Source organism: Camelina sativa, chromosome 5 (genome assembly GCF_030686135.1).
Source record: "Camelina sativa cultivar CO46 ecotype springtype chromosome 5, ASM3068613v1".
NCBI lineage: Eukaryota > Viridiplantae > Streptophyta > Magnoliopsida > Brassicales > Brassicaceae > Camelina > Camelina sativa.
This window is the reverse complement of record NC_141884.1, coordinates 2,148,212-2,171,852: the sequence shown is the minus strand read 5'-3', so window position 1 is coordinate 2,171,852 and position 23,641 is coordinate 2,148,212. Positions and strand designations below refer to the sequence as shown.

Sequence of the window (23,641 nt, the reverse complement as noted above, 5' to 3'; positions counted from 1 at the left end):
GACCCCGCTTTTTTTGTGAAACTTATTTTAAAAACAAAATCTAAGTAAACCATTCTGATTCCAAAATCGAAGAGATGTAAGGGTTCTGGTACTAAACTTTTTGGATCACCAAAAAAAAAAAAAGAACAATGAAAATATGTAAATGCGTATACAACTATTAGCTCGATTCATTGTCGTTCCATACTCGTTAACGAAAACACTCATCTCCGAGTTCTATTTTAGTATCGGATATTTCAGATGAAGAAAACTAGAAATTGTAAATCGTATGTAATTGACATGAAAGTAAATATAATTGGTTGCTTAACGATGTATATATCACATTATACTATATGTTGCTTTGTTTGAAGACTGTAGAATCTCATCAAGTCTTCGTATTCAAACTTGACCATGTAATATTATAAGCATATCGTGTAAGCTTTATCTAAATTTTCAATAGTTTCAAACCTGTTAACCAGTTTCTTGTGTAAGACTTTTTCATCGACGAGTAAATCCAAGAGATGCGATACAGGTAAAACTTTAGATAGGTCATAGATGTGTTGGTCAACTTAATTTGGCCATACATTTATAAACTAATCGAAAACCACTCTCTACTACTGGGATATCAAATTAGAAAACATAGAACTATCCATATAATATACTATCTGATAGGTTTCTCCATGATTTGGAACACTAATTAGCGCGGCGATCGTTGAGTTCAACTTGAATAAATTTGTTTTTGGTTTGAACAATTTTGCAAAAATTGGCGCATATATTCATACAAATTACTTACTTACGGTCCACGTATAAAATCAAAGGTATGTGATACGATTTTTTTTCTTTTTCTTTTCCTAAAACATATGTCATATACAATTGATTCGAAATTAAGGTACATGAATCCCTATTATATAATATGCAGGTGTAGACTTTTTATATATATTATATTACTATTATAGTCTATCTGCCTCTCGGAGGCGTATATGCGATCGATTATAATATAACCACGTACATACTATTAGGTTTTCAACTTTCAATGAATCATGTAATGGTCTGCAAATATGATAATCTTAGTTTTTCTCTTTTTCACGTAATGATAATGTTAGTTAACATTGCAAACTAATTAATAGTAATAGGTGGTAATTAATGAAAAGTTGGGTTGACTAAAAACGTTAACAAAAAAAAAAAAAAAAAAAGGGGGGGCGTTTACTTGGGAGAGTCACGACAAATAAAGAGGTTTACTTCAGCGCTAATTAAGGGGGGGTCCTTGGAATGCGCTGACGTGGCCCTATCCATTCAAAGTCAACTCAAAAGCATGTCACATGCTCACATGTATGAACGACCTCTTTTGTTTTTTTTTTTCAAGATGTAAGAACTTATTACTATTTTCTTTTTTTTTTTTTTTTTTTCACAGCCATGTGTTGTTTTTCTTTAATAACAAAAAACAATTCTAGTCTTTTGATTCATAATTGTAAATCTGAAATCATGATATTTACGAAGATTCCACGATGCACAGATCAAATCTTATCTTGACTATTGCATAATTCGCATTACTCTACTAAAATTCGGGTTTGATCTTGAGTTCATTTCATTCCGCTAGTTTTTTTTTATGTCATGCTAATTGTTTTTTTCCTTCTAAATATTATCTCTATAGCAGTGATTTTTATTTAAAAAAAAAACAAATATTTTTGTTTTACATTTTTAATCAGATCTTCTATCAAAGTTTTACTTTTTCCCCTACTGGAGAAATGCCGTTCATTTTTCATTCATATATTTAAATGAACTTTAAACGTAACTTTATTTGTTTAAACGTCTATGAACCATTTTTCCCGCAAGATTAGATTAGTGTTTACTTCAAAGTTAGATGATTACAGGCTACACAAACGAGGCGCTAGTTCTATTATCCGACAATAGCTAGTTCCCGTTCACGTCAACTTTACTAAAATAAAACAGTATGCAAACACTAATCTCATGATACTTATCATATATGAGACATTCTATACATTATTAACTCAGTAAAAAAAACAAAGCTAGTAACATTATTTCAATAATCAATATAGTTTTTTTTTTTAATATTATCAAATCTTACATAACATTTGTTGGGATACAAACAATGTCCCACATCTGAAGATTAGAAAATAAGTTTCTAGTATATAAGTCAAAACCAACTCCAATTAGTATGAGGCCTTTTGGGAAGGAGCCCAATAAGAAATCCGTGCGGACTTTGCCACTTGGGCCCAAAGCGGACAATATCATACTAATAGGGGAGTTGGCTTGGGCTTGAAGCCCAAGCAACATCTCTACATATACATTTTTCTAGCTAGAATTCCAGCACTTTTAGTACATATATAGAATTCACCGTAAGGAATAGAGAGCATCCTCCGATCCTTTCAGTTACGCTTCCCCAAACTAGCTTCAAACTTGGTTTTCACTACAACAACCACCGTGACGCAAGAACTCGACATCACAATTATGTCTCCTCTGCGAACTGAGTCCAGTTTGTTTCTTGATCTTTTGTGAAAGGCTATTCCAATTTTGATCTAAAAAACTCTGTATCCATTTAATTTTTTAGATAACCATTACCCAAAACTTTACTATTAGTTATTTATTTAAATTTTAAAATAGTCTTTTATTTTCCATAAATAAACATCATTAACAATTCAACTCAACATACAACTTTTGTCAGCACATCAAATTTTTTCATAGATATCATGATCTAAAAGAGTAAGAGTCTTCACTGGTAAAAGCCCAAAAGGGTCCTCCTGTGAACGAACAGAGACAAATAAGAAGTCGTCGAAAGAGGCCTCTCTACGTCGGTTATGAATTATGATGCGTCTACGTACAAACGCTCTCATGTGTAAGTCCACGCTCATCTTGTGTGTGGACCATTTTTTCTGGAAGTATTTTGTTATTTTTAAGATATGTTCCTTAGTTCAAACTTCAAACTACTGCGTGTGTGACGTGTCTATATATATACATTGAAAATTTTTGGAAATCATTTTAACCCTTTTTTTATTGTCAATATCTATGCATAAATGTTTTGAGGCACATATTCAATACTCGCAGTGGTATATATTGACCAAAAAAGTTGCAAATTTAGTAAATACGTTTATTATGGATTGGCTTATATAGCTTTATGCTTTGACAACCGATACAAACAACACATTGGTACATTAGAATACACCGCATAATCTTTTATTCGACATCTTTAGTTATAAACTCACACGTGCACGACAACAGTCATACTATAAACCGTGCCATATATTATCCGCATTTAACATCTTTAACAACTCAGACTTGTTCCAGGAGTGATCCCAAGCATATTGCAGAACTCCAAGTAATGGTTTACTCTGCTCTGCACCGCTGCAGGACGTCGGCCGTTACATTCGCCACCGTTGATCTTCCTCGTGGTGGCTCCAAAGCCTTGGTCCAAGACTGGACGAACATTTAGGTTCCAGAACCACATGGCACACTGAAAGGCAACTTCTGGACTACGAGCCACCATATCTGGATCAGTCAAGAGAGGGAGTCCAAGGAACTTTCCAGCTGCACCGTAGTTGTAGTTCCATGTGATTTGGATTGGACCGCGACCGTAGTAGTCCTTCCCCGGTGTACAAGGGTAAGCAGTGCTCGGTGAGCAGTATTTCCCTCTAGCTATTTCTTCTTTGTAGCAAAAACCTAGACATGACGACGTAAAAGAATCGTTATTTATAAATTATAATATAGACGATACAAAAATTAGGAACATATGATAAGTTATTTAAAAAAATAATATTATGGTGCCTAGTTCTAATAATATTCATGTAGAGTTAGTGAAACTAGAAATGTTTATAATGAACTTACTTCCAGATTCATGAGAAAACTGAGCCAACATAGCGGCAATCTCACGCTTAGCAACGGTTCCTTTATAGGCATCGAACGATTGGGCGGCCGTAATGAAGGCCTGGCGAGTGTAGAACCCTTTCGCTGGGCAGCCATTTCCAACTTTGCTCATGATACCGTAAAAAAACGCTGGTGTAACAACGTTTTCAATTGTATCACGAGGATCAGCGTTTAGACCGCCTCCACCGCCACTGGGAGTACTTGGTGGGATAGGTGTGGCTCCGGATCTGCAAGGTCCGCTTCGGCACCCGGTACCGCAGTAGGCGTTTGTGGTTCCACAGTATCCATACCTGCTGCAGCATAGGTTGCCTGCACATCCGGTCGTACTGCAATGTTGCGAAAACACGGTGTTTGCCATAATGGTTATGGTGAAGAGAAAAAGGATAAGAGCGTTTTTCAACATTGCTCTTTGGGTAGTCATATTTTTGTTTTTTTGGAGTGTGTTGTAAGAGTAAGAGATATGTGAAGAATGAAGAAGGTGTGTGGGATGTATTTATATTGTAACATTTTGGTCTATATGCAAATGATATACATATTGATCAATGTTAGATATTTTCCACGATTGTTGATTGTCTTTTTTCTAAGTCAAAGTCAATGCCTCAATGGCCCTTTGTACCACTAAAAACATAAGTCAATGATACATTTTTTTTTTTTTTTGTTCTTGTCGTTATGAGATATATTACATGTCGGTCATAAGTCAGATCAAAAACGAATAATCAAAATTTAAAACAACCGAGTTTCTAAGATTAAGTTCTTGATAGAGATGAGGCCCAACATGAACCAAACCAAAAAGTCCAAAACACATCGATCAGCCCAAGCGGCCTCGGTATTAGACCGACTTATTGAATAAAACCGGTTTAGTCTTACCAACCCATGGGTCTAGAACCATCGAAGCTTAAGTCGAAAACGACGTCGTTGTGTTGCATCTTTGAAGATAGATAAACTTTGTCGATCGGCTCCTGCTCCGCTCACACACAGTTAAGCTTCTCCGTTGTTTCAGGACGCAAAAGGGGAAAAAATCGAATCCTTTTCTCTCCCAAGCTAATACTAGGGTTTCTAATTCTCCGTTCCGTCAAGGCTTCGAATAGGTACGATTACGTTTTTATGATGTTTCTCCCGGAGCTGCTCGTTGTTCTTACCTAATAATTGCCGAACCCAATGCCTTTATAATCGAATTTTAGATTAGTCATAGCGTCCTTTGTTATACCCAAATTCTGATCATGCCCATGCCCAAAAGTATCTTTTTTTTAGGTCAATGTTGGGTTCTAATTAGTTTGTGTTCGTTGTTTTGTTTTTGGTTTAAGGAAGTGATTGCATTAAGAGAGAAGCATTGGGGGAGGGGTAAAGATGAGTTTCACTCAGGCTAATTGTTTTCGACCATCATACTCTCCTTCAAGGCAAACAAGACCAAATTGTATCTCCAGTGTACCTATTAGGTCTTCTTCACCACGCTTTGATCACTGCCCTCGTACCACATTTGCAGTTCGAGCTACTGCTTCAGTGTCTACTCAGTTTTCCCCTCTTCTTAATCATCAGCGTCGTCGTTCACCTACTGGTAAATCAAAGCAGAGTCCTGCTGTGTGCTTGTTTGGTGGGAAGGATAAACCTGATGGTAGTAGTGACGAGGTCAGATGCTTCTAACTCATGTTTAAGTTCGTTACTTTGTAACCACTAACCAGAGAGTGTTTCCTTTTGTGTATGTTTCTCTGTTCTGTTTTCTGATTTGTTGTAATGGCTTTTTGTTATCAGATATCACCATGGAAAGCAATAGAGAAAGCTATGGGGAAGAAATCAGTTGAAGACATGTTGCGGGAGCAGATACAGAAGAAAGATTTTTATGATACAGACAGTGGTGGCAACGTTCCTCCACGTGGAGGAGGTAGTAGTGGCGGTGGTGGAAATGGTGAGGAGCGTCCTGAAGGGTCAGGAGGAGAAGATGGTGGTCTTGCTGGGATTGCAGATGAAACCCTGCAAGTGGTTTTAGCGACCTTTGGCTTCATCTTTTTGGTAAATGAACACACAACTCTCAGGGAAGATGATTCCAACTTGATAGAGCGTATCTTGCTTTGACTGGATATTTCTTGTTTTGCAGTACACCTACATTATCACTGGGGAGGAATTGGTCAAGCTTGCAAGGGATTACGTTAAGTTTCTCATGGGAAAACCTAAGACTGTTCGATTGACCCGAGCCATGGATGGTTGGAATGAATTCATGGAGAAGATGTCGACGCAAAAAGTGTATGATGAGTATTGGCTAGAAAAGGCGATCATCAACACGCCAACCTGGTATGACAGTCCTGACAAGTACAGACGTGTCCTCAGGGCTTATGTGGGGGGATCAAATTCTGATCGAGACTATGTGGACGCTAATCCTGATGAAGACTATGTGGACGCAAATTCTGATGAATAGTCCTTGGCACTTTTGCCTTTGTTACACAACAATGTGAGGTGTCTTACTAGGTTAGGAACAGGAAGAGATTCGTAATAACAATTTGAGGTTTTTTCTCAGTGTTCAGCTTATGTTTGAAATTAAGAATCAGTTTATGGAATTGGTATTATTATTATACATGATCATCATATCATTCTCGAGGGAAAAGCAAGTGCAAGCCAAAATCTGTGATGTAACAATTCAAAATCTTTGAGATCTTTCAATACCTTTCAAAATTCTTTTCTCAATCAAAGTTTCTTAGATTTAGTGGTTGAAGTGCCTTCTTTCTTCTCTGTCTATGTGGATTTCTTCCGGTCTTCCCTTTCCCTCTTCTTCAAAGCAGTCATGTGGGCCTTAAGAATGGTGGCATAGGATGCTTGAAATCTCTGGTGATCTTTAGAACCAACCTTACAAACAAGAAAGAAAGCATTGTAACAAGTTAGTTTCAGTGTAGTCTTAAAGATCACAGACCACTATCAGATTTATAACTTAGGTATGACAGCCCCGAGGGCCTGACAAGTACAGATCAATGCTGATGTGGACTCAAATTCTAATGAAGATTATGTAGACGCTGAGTCTGATGGGTTATTTTACTAGATTATTCAATGATATGACTAATTTTAGAGATGAAATATTTAAAAATTATGAAACTAAAACTGAAATATTATTTATATGAATATGTAAATCAATGACATGAATATTATTTAGAGATGAAATATAGTAAATTTAATAATGATGGCTTATTATGCTTTCTTATAACAAAAATAGTAAAAATTATATCAAAAATGAAGCAAGCAAAATGTAAATTTTATTGTTGGAATACATAACTTATTATTATTGAAATAAATTATTTATAACGAGGGAAAAATAAACTTAAAACATTAAAGAGTTAACATTTTGAATATTGTATATTATATCATGATTAGTAAAAAATTGAATTTAGAATTTTTCCATATTTCCAATTATTCCTTTTTTACCAAAAAAAATCTTAATATATAATACAGAGAGAAGAACTATGGAGTTTCAACTTACCTTCTCTGAACTTCCTTTTTTACTTCCTCCGCCACCGGAATCCCTCTGCTCCCTGTGTCAGCGTCTCTCTATGCCTTCTTTGGCGGGAAATAGGTAATAATGGTTATTTTGATTTTAGCTCCCATGTTTGACTTGTATTGTTTTTATGCATGCAGTACCTAACGTATCTTCTTCTTCTTCATGATCCCTCTGCATATATATATCATTGTTATGTTTTGGATTCTATATATTTGACTTTTGTCCCTCCGATTTCCACAGAAGTCTCAAGAGGCTATGGAAACTCATCAACAAACTCAGGCGGCTATGGAATCTGTCTGAGGAGTATGAAGTAGTATCTGAAGAATCTGTCAACGTTTTGGAATTGTATTGCGGCTGTTTTAGTGTCTGTCTTGAGAAGAAGACGATCTATCTTGAGAAGAAGACGAAAGAAAAGATAGCGAAAGAGAAGAAGATGGCGAAAGAAAGAAAGATCTACCCGGCGGAAATTCTTCTCGATCCTCTCGAGAAAACCGATGGAGGATACCACACCTGAATACATTTACATTACATTACTGAAGAAGAAGAAGAAGAAGCAGAAGTGTTTCTGATGAATAGTTTTCTTGGTTAGGAACATGAAGAGTTTCAATTGAGGAGGTTTTGTTTAAGTGTTCTTCAGCTTATGTTTGAAATTAAGAATCAGTTTCTTGAATTTGATCCATGTTCGTGCATTTTCTATGGAATTGGTATTATTATTATTATTATTATTATTATAATTATAGATGATCATCATGCTCGAGGGAAAAGCAAGTGCAAGCCAAAAATCTGTGATGTAACCATTCAAAATCTTTGAGATCTTTCAATACCTTTCAAAAATTCAAATTCTTAACAAGCAATTGCAAATCAATATGATAAACATAAAAAAGGAGGGGAAATCAAAGTTTCTTAGGTTTAGTGGTTGTTGAAGTGCCTTCTTTCTTCTCTGCTTCTGTGGATTTCTTCCGGTCTTTCCTTTCCCTCTTCTTCAAAGCAGTCATGTGGGCCTTAAGAATGGTGGCATAGGATGCTTGAAATCTCTGGTGATCCTTAGCACCAACCTTACAAAACAAGAAAGCAAAAGCAAAGTTAGTTTAGTCTTAATGATCGCAGACCAGTATCAAATTTATACGAACTTTGGTATGTTTTCAACTTCCCCAACTGCTAAAAGCCAATCTATATAGTGCAAGGAAGGATGACTAGAGAGCTAAGAGAGAATGCTATCCTATATTCATTATATTATCTATAATCCATTAGTGACAGTTAAAAACATTCTCTCGAGTAGAAACAGACATGGTTTCTATATCTTGAGATAATAAGAAGAGAACATACCGAGGTAGAGACTGTTTTCTTTCCATCCGTAGCTCGAATAAGGCATCTGTATTCAATGGATTCTCCAGCTGAGCTCAGTTTCCTCTTCTGCAACTTAGACTTGAGAGATGCTGACACACAAGTAACAAAAAAATCATATAAGATAATCTTCGAAAAGATATTTCAAGTACAACCAAGATAACAAAAGTGGAGAGAACAAGATAGTGTGTCAAAATTTTACATCTTTTCAAAGTAACCCACACAGAACCCTTCTCTTTGCTTTTCTCAAACATGCTCGTGAGTTCATTGAGGAATGGATCCAATTGTAAGAGAACCTGCAAAACCAAAAAAGGATGCCATCAAAAAAACGCATTGAATCCTACAGTGTAGCGTCAATGCTGAATCAAATCACAGCAAACACAAAACGAATAATAAAAACAAAAATCTCACAAAAATCTTCACATGTTTACAATTTCGTCATCATCTGGCATAAAGATGGAGAATTTACTTACCATTGTTAAACCTCAGATGGATTAGTTTCAGCAGAGCTTCAAAGCAATGTAGAGACTTGTTATCACTTGGATCACTGAGAGAGGAGAAAAAAAAACAAACCCATAAACACAATGCAAGTGAAAAGCAATAGTTAGATCTGATTGAATTGAACTTTGTCTATATCAATCGAATACGCAACTTCAAAAAATCTAAGCACAATTTGAAACAATTTGCTCGAAAACATTCATATTTATAATCAATTCGACGCTAAAACCCTCTGAACCTAAATCGTCAAAGCCTCTGAACAAATCTAAGCAATAGAAATCCAATTTTACACAATCTGAAAGCGTTACTAATCAGATTAAACCCAGCTCAAGAACCACGAGATGTGAAGAATCAGAATTCAAACTAAGAAGAAGAAGAAACTATTCAACTGACCAGAGAGAGACTAGAATAAGAATCCCGTATGATCGATCTCTCCTGCTTCCACCACCGGCCGGAGGAAAAACAATTTCTTCTTCGGTTAAAAGAAGTCGCCGCAAGTCAAAGACGAATATACCCTCGGTGCCCCGATATTGTTATTTAAACCTGGGCTTGTTTCGATAAATAATGGGCCTTATAAGGCCCAGTCAAATTGTAAAAACCTTACTAGGGTTTTAATCGGTCTCTTTTCTTCGATCATCTTCGTCGACAAGACAACATTGATAATCTCCCGTCGTAGAACTGTGTTGCGCCGAGCTGATCTTTCTGAAGTGTAAAACCCTAATTTGCCTAAGGGATTTTGAATTTCTCAGAACCTACTTTGAAGCATAACAATGGGGAAAAAAGGAGTGACTCAGAAGAGAAGTAGTAGCAAAAGCTCGAAAAGCCGCAGAGATATCGTCGAAGACCAATTCGATGACGAGATTGACGCCTGTAAGTTTCTACCCACTTTATAAAAATTTATCCTTTTTTGTTTTGTTTCCTAAAGCTTAATCGATTATGATGTTTTGGTTTTGTGTGTGTGTGTGTTCACAGTTCATAAACAGAGAGATATTGTTCCCTTGGATGTTAATGATGATGATACTGATGATTCGGATGAAGATGATGTGCAACCTGTTTTTGATTTAAAGGTTCGTTTTTTTTTGGTTTTATGTTTCTTAGGCATTTGTTTTTTCTCCAATTCTTTGCAATGTTTCCCTTTTTAATTTCGGTTTCTTTCGCTTTTATATAGGGTGTGGATGATGAGAGTGAAGAAGAGGATGAAGATACAGAAGACGAAGATGAGTCTGCTAATGGACTTACCGCTAAAAGTATGTTATGCTTATTATATGTTGTTGTTGTTGTTGTTGTTGTTGTTGTTGTTGTTGTTGTTGTTGTTGTTGTTGTTGTTGTTGTTGTTGTTGTTGTTGCATCTCTTCTTTTTGAGTGCCTTATTCGTTTTCTCATTGGGGTCTTAATTGTGCAGTGATTAGGCAGAAGAAGTATCTAAGGCAAAAGTTTGGTGATGGTGACAATGAAATGGCTGATGATGATGATAAGGAGAAAGATGAGGAAGACAAAAAGATCACATGGGGTGGAAGGAGAGGCATATACCATAGTGTTGATAATGTTGATTTTGATGTAAGAATTGTCATTGTTTGTTTGTTGATAGGCTAGTTTCCTTTTGTTATTATTCTGATTCTCTCTGAAATAGACTCTACATAAGTTGCTAATCTGGTTTGGTGTGATTTTTGAAGCTCCGATCAAGTGATGATGAAGACCTTAAAGCGGAAGAAGAAGAGGTGATAAGACTACGGAGAGAACAACTTGAATGCATTACAGATGCTGATGCTGGGTTAGAAGATGATAGTGAAGACGACAGCGATAGAGAATTAACCATGGAGGTGGGCTATGGGTGTTTGCGATTACTATCATGTTGCTGAATATATTTTTGTTGCTTAGTTAATTGACACATCGTTCTGGTTTATATTTGGCAGGAAATTCCTGTTAAAGGCAAGAAGGCTACAAAATCCACCACATATAAGAAAGAGAAGGGTGATACGGACATACATGTTGAAGAGATCAAGAAAGACATAAACTCTTTGTCAAAAGATGAGCAAATGGAAGTAGTACTTAGGTAATTTGATGTTTTCTGTTTCTCAAATTCTCATTAGCTCAATATATCTGCATGAGATCGTAATACATATTATGTATACTAATATTCAACTGAAATGTCTTTTGTGTAGTTCTGCTCCGGAAATAGTTGGGCTTTTGTCCGAGTTGAACGATGCAGTTGAAGAGCTTGAGAGTAAGATAAATCCTGTTATGAGTAAGGTAGACCACTTTACCTTCCAACTTTTTTTTAATAGATTTCTGTATTGTCACTTTATATTACTACCACAGTTTGAAAGACTATATTGTTACTCCTCCAGAGAATTTATGCAATTATGTCTCCTTGTAGTTAAAGGAAGGAGAAATATCGTTGAGTGGTGGGACAAGGTACCTGGAGGTTAAGCAGATTCTGCTACTGGCCTATTGCCAATCTATAACATTTTATCTTCTTCTCAAAGCTGAAGGGCAGCCCATCCGTGATCATCCGGTCCTTTCCCGTATTGTAGACATCAAAGTTTTATTAGATAAGGTTCTGTGAGGTTCCCTTTTACGTTTTTAATCTCTCGACAGTTTACATGTTGTACTGCTATGCTATACAAGCTGTGTTTATTAATTTATCACAGCAGCTGAGTTAATATATTATTTTTTGTTTATAATTAGATGAAGAAACTTGATGGAGAGCTTCCCTCTGGATTTGAGGAGTCCCTAGCAAGAAATATTGCTAATGGAACAGTGCAAAAGGTGGTCAAAGAAGGCCAGCTCGCTTCACCCGTCTCTGATTCAGTAGTTAAAATCACACAAGACATAGCCGAGGTAGAAGTTAGGATCTTACTTGCTGTCACTTGAGTTAAACTCTTATTAGTTGTTCGACAATTTCTTTTGTATTCAACCTTGCTGATCTCCATTTATCCAGCCGATGAAAATTGACAACGGGAGAGAAGAAAAGAAGAAAAAAGGAGAGAAACGCAAGCACCAGGTGAATACAAATCTAAGCATTTTCTATTCTATCAGAGAGAACTTCCCCAACCTCTTGCGTACTGGAACTTTTTTTCGTTTAACTTGAACAAATTTGCTTTCGTTGTAGCAGAATGATCAGGTTGATATGCAAAGTGAGCAAATGTTAAAACTTCGAGCTGTTCTAGAGGATAAAATTAGAAGCAATGGAGTCCTTGGTTCTACTGTCTCAAAGTCTGATAAAGCTCGAAAACGCCAGAAATTAGCTAATAATAGGTAATAACTTCTTTTTTTCATCACACTGTTAATATGGTGAATTCGGTTGTCCCTTTCTGAAGATTGTGATATATTATTAACTTTCCAATCTTGGATGTAACCAGGAAGCTGGAGACTTTCGATGATTATGTGGATGATGCAGACAATAATAGCACACATGATGTGAAAGCTAATAAAGTCACCAAGCTTGTGTCCACCAAACGGAAACCCAAGGTAAAATACATCGCAGATGTGAAACTTAAATTTGTCTTTTACTTTTTACGCTATTCCTTTTCTTAAATCTTTTCATCTTTTTTCTTGGAAGACTGTTTCTGGAGATGATGATTTGCCGCAAAGGGATGATATTGGAGAACGGCGTAGGAAGTTTGAGCTCAGAGTTTTGGCTGGAGCTGGTGTGAAGTCAGAGGAAGATGGCAGGAATGGAAGTGGGACAGATGACGACAGTGATCACGATGGTTTTAGTAATGACATGGTTGATAAAGATAGTGAATCAGAAGATGAATTTTACAAACAAGTGAAACAGAAGCAAGAAGCTAAACGAGCTGCCAAAGCAGAGATCTATTCAAGGTAGTAATACACTACATTAACCTTTTTTTTCAGATAGTTTAGTACTGTTGTTCATCTCCATGACACGTTTTGTGTTGGTTCAGGAAACCACATTTGATTCCGTCAGCGCCAGAAGACGTTGATGGAAAACGACTGATTACACCTCAGGTTAGAATGTTTCCAAAGCACACAACAAACATCATCTGTTTCTCTACCTAGCACCGTAGTTTAACGTTCCTTTTCATCTCTCTTTTTTTCTAATCTCCACCAAAACATAGATACAAGGCAACAGAGGATTGACCCGGCAACGCAACAAGGATCGTAAAAACCCGAGAAAGAACTACCGGGTAAGACGATCTTGGATTGCTGTTTTCTGTAACGTTGGTTTCTTTGACCTGTCTGTTTGCCTTAACTTTGGGATCTTGAACTTTGGTTTGTAGGAAAAGCACGCGAACAAAGTCATGAGAAATAAAGGACAGAGGAGAGATATCAGGAAACAAACGGGTCCATATGCAGGTGAAACTCGAGGTATCAATCCCAACACAAGCCGGAGCATCCGAATCAAGAACTAACCTCCTCTTCTATGTCCCCCAATTATCTATATTTCCATGCTTCTTTTTGCTGTTGTATTATCTCTTCTTCTTTTTTTTGGATCTTCTACTTTTCATTTTCTCTTCTTGAAGACTATAGGCAAATCATTGTTCTGCAATTTTTGATGTTTTTTTTTGTTTAAACTTGTTGTCTTACATTTGTATTTCTAAGGAAGGAAAAAACTTGTTTTTTCTAACTTCAAGGAGGCAAATTCAATATGCTTAAGAGCAAGAAGAAGTAGTTAATAACAATTTCAGCCAAATAGATTGTTATAAACTCTAAAGTCTAAGCCAAGTATTGTGTTCTTCTTTTCGTCCCAAATTGAGAGTGATTCCACTTACTATGATTGTGGGAAATTTTTTAACTAATTTTCCCCCTTGTTTTCTAGTAATATTTTCCATACGAATACAATGTCACTATTGATCGTTAAAAAAAAAACAATGTCACTATCCAAAACCATTATAGTTCACTATAAAAGTGGGATAAAAGGATTTATGTAAATTAGATTGTGATCAATAAATTGAGTTAAAAGAAACAATCTAATTAGATACAACTTTAGATGTAAAAATCTCAGATATTACACATGTGTTGTAAAAAATTATTATTAATAAATAAAAATTTGTAAAATTGGGCAAATACAAGAGAGTCTGTTGATAAATACTTTAATTACTTCGAGATTATACAAGAAATTATCACCTTGAAATATTTATAGCCATTAGCATAAAACTTATAATTGATAGAGGAGTTTTCAGAGGTCAAACGAAATCAAACATGGCTAAAGCACATATATGTCTTTCTTTCATCATCTTGTTATACATCTCATCAGGTAATCTAATCATTAGTTTAAGATTATTTGCAAGATCTTAAATTGATTGTAAGAATTTCGAACGTATTTTAACAATTTCAGTTTCATGTACATTTACAGCAGGACATTTCATGAGAGTCAATGCGCAGGTACATGCTTTGAGAAAGTAACTAAAAGGAAATCAAATTTCATATCATATGGTTTTTTTATAACATTTTGAGTTTGCTTCTTTGTCGTAGAGCCAGGGGTATTGGTGTGTGGCCAAACCTGGCACCACGACCAAACAGCTTCAAAGTAACTTAGACTATGCTTGTTCGGAAATCATCGACTGTCAAGTTGTATCGACCGGGGGTACATGTTATTCACCAGATAATCTCTATAATATGGCTTCTGTGGCCATGAATCTTTATTACCAAGCTGAGGGAAGATACTTTGGAAATTGCCATTTCCAAGGCTCTGGTATCATTGCCATAACCGATCCTAGTGAGTTTTATTATCTCTCTTTTTCTTACTCTAAACAACTATGTAACTTTTGGTTTATGTGATCCAAAAAATCAATTTATTTTTTGGTTTGTTTTTGCAGGCTATGGAAGTTGCAAATATCAGTTTAATAAGTAAAGCATGTAAAAGCTGCGTATCTGTTACAAAACAAAACAAAGAATTCTAGTTCTGATATTCTATATATGATATCTAAAGTACTTTGAAGTCTGAATGGTTCAATTGTTAAGTGTTTGAGTTTTATATCGTTGTCAAAACCATTATTAAATTTAATCTGTCAGAAATCCTCTTATTCAATAGCATGTGAGGACGAGTTTATAGTGGGAAGAAGGTTTGTCTTGTCGCTTAGCTGAAAAGCCTGAAGTATTTTTAGTATTGTGCCTTCAATTGTATTCCAAGGTTAAATTATCCATCTTTTTTTTTTTTTTTTTTGTTCTTGGACAAACACATGATTTCATTCATTCAAACCAAATCAAAGTACAAAAAAATGGAGATCCAAAGATACCAAAGTTTAAAAAGTTACAAAGGAAGTTATCCTCTAATACTATAAACCAAAAGATAATGGAGATATATGAATCAATCATATATCTCCTCACTAAACCAAGTACTAGGTCGATTCTTTCCAAAGTAAACCTCTTTTGTAACCGGGAAGGCTGAACAAGATTATTTGATTTTAGTAAGGGAGTAAAACAAAAAAAAATTTGAAATTGTTTACAAACATAATACAAATCAGATTACGAACAGTGTTATGACATATTGAATGTATATGTTTGTAGGGAAATTACTTCTTGATCTAAAATCCGGATTACAACAGTCTTTCCTGTTTCTTTATTGCATAAATTTTGCGTGTCTGTCCTTAAACCAATAGAGAAAGACATCCTAAAAGGCTAAAACCTTAATCTTTTGTAGTTGGGAGATATCAGTAAGAGACATAAGAAAGGATCGGAAGTCTCTTGCTCTATAATGGTGTTCGAGCGAATCCATAAATATTCTATTTTTGTATTTCAAAAGCAAGATATTTATTTTTTGCGTTTTGGTTTGATTTTGATAATTTTACCATTTCAGTAAATGTTAGAATATATGGTAACTATGATAAATTTTGTAACTTTTTTTTTGTTTTTGTTTTCTAATTTTCTTGCCAAAGTAAGTAAGAAAAAACAATGTAAGTTAGAAATGATATATTTGACACATGTTTTCTAAACTATAATAATAATAAAACATAAATGGTAGTAACATTTGTAAAAGTTGACAAATAAAAGACTGAAAGTTACAATATACAAAGAAAAGTACTACTAAAACACTATATATATATATATATATATATATTTTAATATTAATTATGTTGATATATATCATACAAATTAGCTTAAAAATATATCTAATTGTTAGCATAAAAGTATTATAGTCTTAAAATCTAAAATTAAAATTTACCAAAGAATCACTAACTTTTCTGAAATCATTAAATGTGTTGGATACTATAGAGGATTAATAATTTACTATGTTACAAACTCTTAATAGTTAAATATGATTATTGATGTGGTAGAATGTGACTGTACACACTTTTCATATAAATAATTAATTTGTTTCCCAAAAAAAATATAAACAATTAATTTAATTCTATCAGCAAGTATGCAACATCTGTTGATAATAATGATAAATTTTGCAAGATATGACAAATTTTGCAAGATATGACAAATAAGTATTTTATTAGATACTCAACCATATATATATATATATATCCTCTCATAATATTAAAAATTTCTATTTTTTTTTTTGTCAATCATTAAAAATTTCTATTTATTATTCCAAATCTCTCTATATAAGAGATGATGGGTTAGCCTAGTTTATAGCAAAGCTATAGAGGAGGTTTCAGACATCAAACGAAATCCAACATGGCGAAAGCACAAATATGTATTTGTTTCATCATCTTCTTATCCCTTTGGTCAGGTAATCATAACTAATCATCATGTGTGATTAATATAATTACAATATATATCAATCAATCTATATACATCGATTGTAGCGATGCATACGGACGTTAGTAGATCATTTGAAAATCACAATTTCATTGTAAGATTTTCCAAGTTCTGTAATAATATTTCGTTTTTGTGTTTTGTTCATGTTTTTTTTTTTCACTGACCGAAGGAAATTTCATGGAAGTCAAGGCACATGTAAGTACTTAGATTACTCATAACTGCAGTCAAGTCATAAAATTGCTTCTTCTTTTTTAATAATTAATGGTCTTTGAGTTTGTTCTTTGTTACAGAGCTCCGGAAGTTGGTGTATTGCTAAACCTTCTACGTCTTATGATCAACTTCAAGAAAACATAAAATTCGCTTGTTCGAAAATCGATTGTAAGATCATATCGAACGGAGGTGCATGTTTTTCTCCAGATAGTCTCATCAGTCGTGCTTCTGTTGTCATGAATCTTTACTACCAAACTAAAGGAAGACGGTATGAGAACTGCAATTTCGGAGGCTCTGGTCTCATTGGCGTAACTGATCCTAGTGAGTTTCCTTTTTTTATATATTTTTTTTTTGCTAACTTTAATTTGTTTAGTCTAAACTTAAATCAATTCTTTTTCTTATTTACAGGCTACGGAAATTGCATTTATAAATTTCGTAAGTAAACATATGAATTATGAAGCTTCGACTTTGTTGCAAGAAGATAGAAGACCGTACCTGAAATTTTATATTTATTTGAAGTTGTGATCTTTCAAGAATTAATAAATGTTTGATCTTGATATGTGTATGTCATTATCAAAATAATAAAATATAATAATTTTATCAACACTTCATCTAGCTCAGTATTAATAAAAATATAATACCAATAATCTTATATATATTTGATTTAGTTATGCTACATAAATACGTACATACCATTCGTTAGATGTGAATTTTCTTGCCAAGCGAAACCTAATTAACACATTCATACACTTATTATTAGATCACATACACGAGCAAATGTGAGTATGTGACAGCATGTGAAGACGAGTTTTTTTTTTTAGTGGGAAGAAGATTTGACGATTTGTCTTGTCACTTTAGCTGAAAATCTTGTAGTATTTTAATATTGTGGCTTAAATTGTATTCCAAGGGACTTATCCATCTTTTTTTAATCACAAATTAGTAAAATCGTTTTCCCGAGCAAGTAATCAAATATAATGGAACTGCCGGAGTTCTATATCTCCTCACTAAACCAAGAACTAGGTCGATTCTTTTCAATGAAGATCGCATTCTCAAATAGGAAAAGCTGAAACTACACTATTTCAATAGAGGATTAAAACACAACATTTTGAAATTAATTGTTTTTACAAAGATCTGTAAAAGTTGGCATAAACAATATGCAAAGAAACTATAGTACTTAGACTATCCTCATCGGTGGATTTATGTTGTTTCTTAGTTCATTTCTTAGGTGTAGATAATATTAATTATTCAGACATAAGTTAAGAAATGCAAGATTCGTTTCTAATTTTAGGATTGCAAGAAACGTCTCTTGCTGGACAGGTGTCACAAAATCAGTGGGTCGAGTCTTAATTGGGACAAAGGGGTTTTTTTTTTTTTTCCATCTCTCTTTCACTTTCCTTTTCTCTCTTTTATCTCTCTCTCTCTCGAGACTTTTCGCGATTTGTTTTGATTCTCTTCTTCGATTCCGAAAAACTGATTGCTTCTCTTCCAGTTGATTCCCACGGCTGATTGTCCATGGATTCGGCCGCGATTTGGTTCCGGTGAAGAAGGAGGCATGTGATTCCGGTGGAGATCGATCCGTCGAAACCCTAATATTTGGGGAAGATTCAAGCAGTTCGATTTCAGGTAATTGTTCTTGCATGTCTAGTAATTGTTGTTTGTTTATTTGAAAAATGTCTCAATTTTAATTTAATTATGTCTTTTGTTTGTATGCCGGTTTCATTTGCGTTTCATCAATTGGTTGTTTTGTATGTTTATAAATCATGGATATAGGATTCGTTTTTGTTGAAATTTCATGGTTTTTGAGTCCATATAAGAGTCCCAGTTGATCTATGTAACAACTTCTGTCGCTAATTAAACGAAAGAAGAAGAAAGATTTATTTTTCATATATTCTCTTCGTATCAGTGCGATTAATCCTCCCGATGTTGCTATTGTATTTCCCATGGATGGGTTTCATTTGTATCGTTCGCAACTTGATGCTATGGAGGTTGAGCTTTATTTGATTTTGAATAGTTCTCTCTCTCTCTCTCTCTTGCTCTTTGTTTTTAACCAGACTTTTTGAATGTCTCTCTAGGATCCCAAAGAAGCCCATGCGAGAAGAGGAGGTGAGATCTGTTAAGAGTTATCTTCTACGTAAGGTTTCAAAGTGTTCAAAATTGGTTTGACCCCTTTATCCATTAACCAGCTCCATGGACTTTTGATCCTGCACTATTGCTTAACTGTTTAAAGAAGCTGAGAAACGAGGTAAAGAGATTGTTACAAGATTTTTTGTTGACCTTAGGGTCTTGGAGTTACAACACTTGCATTAGACTCTGATTAGTTTTCAAGCTGTTCAGGGATCAGTTTATGTACCATCATTTGATCATGGAGTTGGAGATCCAGTTGAAGATGATATCTTTGTTAGCCTCCAGTAAGTAGCTTCCCGAACCGGTTGAATCCTAATTCAATAGTATCATACAGTGTTCAAGAAAGCGGTCTAGGCGGCCGCCTAGACGCCGTCTAGACGCTAGGCGCTCAGCAGACGCCTAGATGACCGCCTAAACCGCTTAAAATTACATTAATTTAATTTTAATATTTATTTTTGATTTTTAACTCTATATATATTTAAATTATCAAGTTTTATATATGCATACGTAATTATAAATGTTTATATGTTGTTCATATAACTTAAATAAATGTATTTTCTTAATTTTGTTTACAATTTATAATTTTTTTATTTTTCTAACATATAGTTATACATAATTTTATATATATAATGTTTTATGTTGTAAACGCCTAAACCGCTTAAAAACCGTCTAGGCCCTGATTAGGCGTTCTAGGTGCTAAATGCTGGATCACCGCCCAGATACCGCCTAACGCTTTCTTGAACACTGGTATCATATAATGGTTTTATGTACCTCTTCCCGAGACAATCAGTCTTCTCTATCTCCTCTTTTTACAGGCATAAAGTGGTAATTGTGGAAGGAAACTACATCTTGTTAGAAGAAGGATCTTGGAAAGACATCTCGGATATGTTTGATGATAAGTGGTAAAATTAATCAAAAGTGTTTTTACTTAATTTTTTTATCTCAATATTACCAATTACAATATCTTCCATCTTCATTTGAAAGGTTCATCGATGTCAATCTAGATACAGCAATGCAACGAGTTGAAAACCGGCATGTCTCAACTGGTATGTAGTACTAAGTCCTTTTCAATGACCTTAGAGAATCAGTTTTCAATTAATGAAAGAACAACCAGAAACAGTAGCAATGTGTAATCAATCAACTGTGTAATCAGAAACCAGAAACACTAGTAGTCCGTGTTTATTTTTTGAGTTTTGTTGTTCATAATCAATCAACAATTGTTGTTTCATAGTCGGATTGAGTTGGTTGTTGGTTGTTGTGTCTTTAATGGATATCTTTACACAGTTGGTATTAGTTAAGACTCATGTACTTGTAGTTATGCTTTAATGGATGTCATGTCTTTACATAGTTACTAAAACCATTTCTTGTTTCTTGTTTTGTGAGTTTCTTTTAGTTGAGCTCAAACAAGTCACACTTAAGGCGACAAGGAAACAACATTTCAACCAACCGAAAGAGGTAAATATACACCTAATTGGTTTATATTTAAATTGATTGCTTTGTTGAGTCGGTAGTATCTATTTTGGGATAGTGAGTTATAGCATGACTGTTTATTTCTGCTCCTATGTGTACTTCTTTGTGACTAGGTAGTAATTATTCTTAATTGGTGGTTGTTCTTTCATTAATGGAAGTGACTAGGTTGTGTATTCATTGTGTGTTTGGTCTTACTGCAGAAGATCCTTATTTCCGACAAAGAAGAGACGCCACAGGAAGGCTTGGTCTTTCTCCGATCCAAAAATGTACTGCAGCAATTAGGCTACTAGCATATGGTGGCGGGTGTGATACGGTGGACGAATATGTCCGACTTGGTGAAACAACTGCTCGAAAATGTTTGCAACATTTTGTCAGTGGAGTTGTCAATTTCTTTGGCGATGAATATCTAAGAAGACCCACACCAGAGGATCTTCAGAGATTACTATATGTTGCAGAAGAACGTGGATTTCCCGGGATGGTTGGAAGCATCGACTGTATGCATTGGGTTTGGAAGAATTGCCCAACAGCTTGGAAAGGCATGTATACACGAGGATCCGGCAAACCAACAATTGTTTTAGAGGCGGTCACGTCGTATGATCTCTGGATATGGCACGCGTTTTTTGGGTCTCCAGGTACTTTTAACGATATTAATGTTCTCGATCGATCTCCCGTCTTTGATGATATATTTTATGGTCAAGCTCCACAAGTTACCTACTACGTTAACGGCAGAGAGTACAATTTGACTTACTATCTGACAGACGGTATTTATCCGAAATGGCCAACGTTTATTCAATCCATACCACTACCACAGACTCCAAAAGCATCTTTATTTGCTGACCGCCAAGAAAGCTACCGAAAAGATGTTGAGCGTGCGTTCGGTGTCCTACAAGCTAGATTCGCGGTCATTAAAAATCCATGTCTTTTATGGGATAAAGACCAAGTGGGATTGATTATGAGGGCGTGTATCATACTCCACAATATGATTGTCGAGAATGAACGAGATGGATACAGTCAAGCTGAGGTTTCTGATTTCCCACAAGCAGAGGGTGTGGATCTTTCATATTCTATCAATATGAATTCAAATATTAGCAACGTGCTGAATGGTCAAATAATAATCCGTGATAGAGAAGTGCATGACCAATTGAAACTTGATTTAGTTGAACATTTGTGGACTAAATTTGGATATTAAATGTTTCATGTTTTAATTAAATATGTTTCTATGTTTTATTTCATGGTGTATTTTATGTTTTTGTTTTTTAATGTTTTGTGTTTTAATTTTAAATGTTGTATGTTATTTTATATTTTTATTAATAAAATATGTTTCTATGATATATAAAATAATTTCGAATCTTTTAAGATATTAATTATTATTTTACTATATTTATTATTAAGAAACCCTTAAATTTGGTTCTACCAATAATCAACAAAATTTTTCTTAACTCTTAGCAAAGTTTCTTCTCTTTTTTTTATTATTAAAAATGCCTTAAGAAACAACTAAGAAACTAAACCAATGAGGATAGTCTTACTATGTAGTACTTACTATATAGACATTAATATTAATTATGCTGGGATATATATCATACAATTAGCTTAAAATATAATATATAATTGTTGGCATAAGCTATTAATTATAGTCATAAACAAATCTTAAAATTACCAAAAAATCACAAACTTTATCTGTATATATAATTGTTTTAGAGATGATTGAAAATTTACTATAAAACAATATATTATTTTAATTTTCTGTTTATATAATATTAATTCACACTTTAAATTTAATAATTATATATATTATTCCAAATCTCTCTATATATAAGAGATGGGTAATGGGGGTTAACCTATAGTTTTAAAACAAAGTTGTAGAGGAGGTTTCAGACGTCAAACAAAATCAAACATGGCTAAAGCACAAATATGTATTTGTTTCATCGTCTTCTTATCTCTTTGGTCAGGTAATCACAACTAATCATCATGTGTGATTAATATACAATTACTATATCGATCAATCTATATACATACGGACCGGACGTTACAGATCATTTCAAAATCTTAATTTCGTAAGATATTCCAAAATCTGTAATAATTTTTGTGTTTTTTCTTTTTAATGTTTTTCTTACAAAAGGAAATTTCATGGAAGTCAAGGCAGATGTAAGTAATTAGATTACTCATAATTAAGTGAAAACAGACAAGTTATATATATTTTTTTTGTATAATGCTCTTTGAGTTTGATCTTTTGTTACAGAGCCCCAGACAATGGTGTGTTGCTAAACCTTCTACGGCTACCAATAAACTTCAACAAAACATAGACTACGCGTGTTCGAAAGTCGATTGTAAGATTATATCGGAAGGAGGTGCATGTTATTCTCCAAATAGTCTCATTAGTGCTGCTTCTGTTGCCATGAATCTTTACTACCAAACTCTAGGAAGAAATTTCTGGAACTGCCAATTCGAAGGCTCTGGTTTCATTAGCGTAACTGATCCTAGTGAGTTTCCTTTTTATCTTTTTTTTTTTATATATTAGTGTTTGGTTCCAGTTAGATAGCGTAACTGATCTAACTTTTGTTTGGTCTGATCTCAAATGAACTTTTTCTTATTTACAGGCTACGGAAATTGCATTTATAAATTTCATACGTAAACATATGAAGCTTCGACTTTGTTGCAAGAAGATAGAGGACCAGACTTGAAATTCTGCAGTTAATAATTATTTGAAGTTTTGATGTTTCGATTTTTCAAATTTCAACAGCTAAATGTTTGAGTCTAAATGTCATTGTCAAAGCAATAAAATATAATTTTATCGATACTTCATCTAACTCTGCATTAACTTATAAATATAATACCAATTAATAAACTTAACTATATTTGATTTGGTTATGCAGTGCTACATAAATAAATACATAAACGTTAGATGTGAATTCTTTAATGTTTTTGCCTAAATAGATATAAAGTAATACTATAGTTTTATATTCTTACCAGCAAAACCTAACAGGCTAA

At 34.3% G+C, this 23,641-nt stretch overlaps 8 protein-coding genes across 15 annotated transcripts; 6 read left to right on the top strand and 2 right to left on the bottom strand.

Annotated features, from left to right (window-relative positions):
- Positions 1-3,068: 3,068 nt before the first annotated feature.
- LOC104784981 (endochitinase At2g43620) lies at positions 3,069-4,343 on the bottom strand. The gene is made up of 2 exons (XM_010510094.3): positions 3,817-4,343; positions 3,069-3,651 (listed from the first exon to the last, which is right to left on the bottom strand). Exons 1-2 carry the CDS (start codon positions 4,274-4,276, stop codon positions 3,257-3,259), a joined length of 855 nt encoding a protein of 284 aa, XP_010508396.1. The 5' UTR covers positions 4,277-4,343; the 3' UTR covers positions 3,069-3,256.
- A 271-nt stretch (positions 4,344-4,614) lies between these two features.
- Positions 4,615-6,451, top strand: LOC104784980 (uncharacterized). Of its 2 annotated transcripts, none has more exons than XM_010510092.2 (4): positions 4,615-4,943; positions 5,160-5,481; positions 5,605-5,862; positions 5,948-6,451. In XM_010510092.2, the coding sequence occupies exons 2-4, from the start codon at positions 5,203-5,205 to the stop codon at positions 6,263-6,265; spliced, it is 855 nt and encodes a 284-aa protein (XP_010508394.2). In that variant the 5' UTR covers positions 4,615-4,943; positions 5,160-5,202; the 3' UTR covers positions 6,266-6,451. The 2 variants fall into 2 exon arrangements, with proteins under 2 accessions (XP_010508394.2, XP_087307951.1); XM_087451825.1 differs by having other exon boundaries at positions 4,743-4,943; positions 5,164-5,481.
- Positions 6,452-8,102: 1,651 nt separating this feature from the next.
- Positions 8,103-9,717, bottom strand: LOC104784978 (signal recognition particle 14 kDa protein). The gene is made up of 5 exons (XM_010510091.3): positions 9,569-9,717; positions 9,151-9,224; positions 8,880-8,973; positions 8,660-8,769; positions 8,103-8,388 (listed from the first exon to the last, which is right to left on the bottom strand). The coding sequence occupies exons 2-5, from the start codon at positions 9,151-9,153 to the stop codon at positions 8,227-8,229; spliced, it is 369 nt and encodes a 122-aa protein (XP_010508393.1). The 5' UTR covers positions 9,154-9,224; positions 9,569-9,717; the 3' UTR covers positions 8,103-8,226.
- Positions 9,718-9,741: 24 nt separating this feature from the next.
- LOC104784977 (protein THALLO) lies at positions 9,742-13,766 on the top strand. Of its 2 annotated transcripts, none has more exons than XM_010510090.3 (16): positions 9,742-10,045; positions 10,148-10,242; positions 10,344-10,422; positions 10,578-10,732; positions 10,849-10,995; positions 11,089-11,228; positions 11,338-11,425; positions 11,553-11,732; positions 11,864-12,016; positions 12,117-12,179; positions 12,291-12,433; positions 12,538-12,646; positions 12,738-13,000; positions 13,084-13,147; positions 13,258-13,326; positions 13,420-13,766. In XM_010510090.3, exons 1-16 carry the CDS (start codon positions 9,946-9,948, stop codon positions 13,549-13,551), a joined length of 1,980 nt encoding a protein of 659 aa, XP_010508392.1. In that variant the 5' UTR covers positions 9,742-9,945; the 3' UTR covers positions 13,552-13,766. The 2 variants fall into 2 exon arrangements, with proteins under 2 accessions (XP_010508392.1, XP_010508391.1); XM_010510089.3 differs by having other exon boundaries at positions 12,288-12,433.
- A 432-nt stretch (positions 13,767-14,198) lies between these two features.
- On the top strand, positions 14,199-15,221 carry LOC104784976 (glucan endo-1,3-beta-glucosidase-like). Of its 4 annotated transcripts, none has more exons than XM_010510088.3 (4): positions 14,199-14,396; positions 14,496-14,524; positions 14,615-14,858; positions 14,959-15,221. In XM_010510088.3, the coding sequence occupies exons 1-4, from the start codon at positions 14,342-14,344 to the stop codon at positions 14,991-14,993; spliced, it is 363 nt and encodes a 120-aa protein (XP_010508390.1). In that variant the 5' UTR covers positions 14,199-14,341; the 3' UTR covers positions 14,994-15,221. The 4 variants fall into 4 exon arrangements, with proteins under 4 accessions (XP_010508390.1, XP_087307949.1, XP_087307950.1 ...); XM_087451823.1 differs by having other exon boundaries at positions 14,237-14,396; positions 14,621-14,858; XM_087451824.1 differs by having other exon boundaries at positions 14,238-14,396; positions 14,499-14,524; positions 14,621-14,858.
- A 1,442-nt stretch (positions 15,222-16,663) lies between these two features.
- On the top strand, positions 16,664-17,665 carry LOC104784975 (glucan endo-1,3-beta-glucosidase-like). Its single transcript, XM_010510087.3, has 4 exons — positions 16,664-16,820; positions 17,019-17,044; positions 17,140-17,380; positions 17,468-17,665. The coding sequence occupies exons 1-4, from the start codon at positions 16,766-16,768 to the stop codon at positions 17,500-17,502; spliced, it is 357 nt and encodes a 118-aa protein (XP_010508389.1). The 5' UTR covers positions 16,664-16,765; the 3' UTR covers positions 17,503-17,665.
- Positions 17,666-18,437: 772 nt separating this feature from the next.
- Positions 18,438-21,880, top strand: LOC104784973 (putative uridine kinase C227.14). 3 transcript variants are annotated; one of them, XR_015558153.1, is made up of 10 exons: positions 18,438-18,682; positions 18,963-19,044; positions 19,132-19,162; positions 19,243-19,301; positions 19,394-19,467; positions 19,999-20,085; positions 20,168-20,229; positions 20,577-20,638; positions 20,854-21,285; positions 21,412-21,880. XR_015558153.1 is itself a non-coding variant. In XM_010510085.3 (9 exons), the coding sequence occupies exons 2-9, from the start codon at positions 19,000-19,002 to the stop codon at positions 20,941-20,943; spliced, it is 510 nt and encodes a 169-aa protein (XP_010508387.2). In that variant the 5' UTR covers positions 18,438-18,682; positions 18,963-18,999; the 3' UTR covers positions 20,944-21,880. The 3 variants fall into 3 exon arrangements, 1 of the variants encoding a protein (XP_010508387.2); XR_015558154.1 differs by lacking the exon at positions 21,412-21,880 and having other exon boundaries at positions 20,567-20,638; positions 20,854-20,940; XM_010510085.3 differs by having other exon boundaries at positions 20,854-21,880.
- Positions 21,881-22,455: 575 nt separating this feature from the next.
- LOC104784972 (major pollen allergen Ole e 10-like) lies at positions 22,456-23,450 on the top strand. Its single transcript, XM_010510084.3, has 4 exons — positions 22,456-22,602; positions 22,773-22,798; positions 22,893-23,133; positions 23,251-23,450. Exons 1-4 carry the CDS (start codon positions 22,548-22,550, stop codon positions 23,283-23,285), a joined length of 357 nt encoding a protein of 118 aa, XP_010508386.1. The 5' UTR covers positions 22,456-22,547; the 3' UTR covers positions 23,286-23,450.
- The last annotated feature ends 191 nt before the right edge of the window (positions 23,451-23,641 follow it).

Coding starts and splice junctions, on each gene's coding strand:
- LOC104784975 (XM_010510087.3), top strand. CDS start 16,766: ATGGCGAAAGCACAAATATGTATTTGTTTCATCATCTTCTTATCCCTT. Junction 17,045..17,139: donor TCATGGAAGTCAAGGCACAT/GTAAGTACTTAG, acceptor TCTTTGTTACAG/AGCTCCGGAAGTTGGTGTAT. Junction 17,381..17,467: donor CATTGGCGTAACTGATCCTA/GTGAGTTTCCTT, acceptor TCTTATTTACAG/GCTACGGAAATTGCATTTAT.
- LOC104784972 (XM_010510084.3), top strand. CDS start 22,548: ATGGCTAAAGCACAAATATGTATTTGTTTCATCGTCTTCTTATCTCTT. Junction 22,799..22,892: donor TCATGGAAGTCAAGGCAGAT/GTAAGTAATTAG, acceptor CTTTTGTTACAG/AGCCCCAGACAATGGTGTGT. Junction 23,134..23,250: donor CATTAGCGTAACTGATCCTA/GTGAGTTTCCTT, acceptor TCTTATTTACAG/GCTACGGAAATTGCATTTAT.
- LOC104784973 (XM_010510085.3), top strand. CDS start 19,000: ATGGATGGGTTTCATTTGTATCGTTCGCAACTTGATGCTATGGAG. Junction 19,045..19,131: donor CGCAACTTGATGCTATGGAG/GTTGAGCTTTAT, acceptor ATGTCTCTCTAG/GATCCCAAAGAAGCCCATGC. Junction 19,163..19,242: donor AGCCCATGCGAGAAGAGGAG/GTGAGATCTGTT, acceptor TCCATTAACCAG/CTCCATGGACTTTTGATCCT.
- LOC104784980 (XM_010510092.2), top strand. CDS start 5,203: ATGAGTTTCACTCAGGCTAATTGTTTTCGACCATCATACTCTCCTTCA. Junction 5,482..5,604: donor CTGATGGTAGTAGTGACGAG/GTCAGATGCTTC, acceptor TTTTGTTATCAG/ATATCACCATGGAAAGCAAT. Junction 5,863..5,947: donor CCTTTGGCTTCATCTTTTTG/GTAAATGAACAC, acceptor CTTGTTTTGCAG/TACACCTACATTATCACTGG.
- LOC104784978 (XM_010510091.3), bottom strand. Junction 8,770..8,879: donor GTGGGTTACTTTGAAAAGAT/GTAAAATTTTGA, acceptor CTTGTGTGTCAG/CATCTCTCAAGTCTAAGTTG. Junction 8,389..8,659: donor AGAAAACAGTCTCTACCTCG/GTATGTTCTCTT, acceptor TTGTTTTGTAAG/GTTGGTGCTAAGGATCACCA.
- LOC104784977 (XM_010510089.3), top strand. CDS start 9,946: ATGGGGAAAAAAGGAGTGACTCAGAAGAGAAGTAGTAGCAAAAGCTCG. Junction 12,017..12,116: donor TCACACAAGACATAGCCGAG/GTAGAAGTTAGG, acceptor CCATTTATCCAG/CCGATGAAAATTGACAACGG. Junction 12,647..12,737: donor CCACCAAACGGAAACCCAAG/GTAAAATACATC, acceptor TTTTCTTGGAAG/ACTGTTTCTGGAGATGATGA.
- LOC104784976 (XM_010510088.3), top strand. CDS start 14,342: ATGGCTAAAGCACATATATGTCTTTCTTTCATCATCTTGTTATACATC. Junction 14,397..14,495: donor CTTGTTATACATCTCATCAG/GTAATCTAATCA, acceptor GTACATTTACAG/CAGGACATTTCATGAGAGTC. Junction 14,859..14,958: donor CATTGCCATAACCGATCCTA/GTGAGTTTTATT, acceptor TTGTTTTTGCAG/GCTATGGAAGTTGCAAATAT.
- LOC104784981 (XM_010510094.3), bottom strand. CDS start 4,276: ATGACTACCCAAAGAGCAATGTTGAAAAACGCTCTTATCCTTTTTCTC. Junction 3,652..3,816: donor GTTTTCTCATGAATCTGGAA/GTAAGTTCATTA, acceptor CGTCATGTCTAG/GTTTTTGCTACAAAGAAGAA.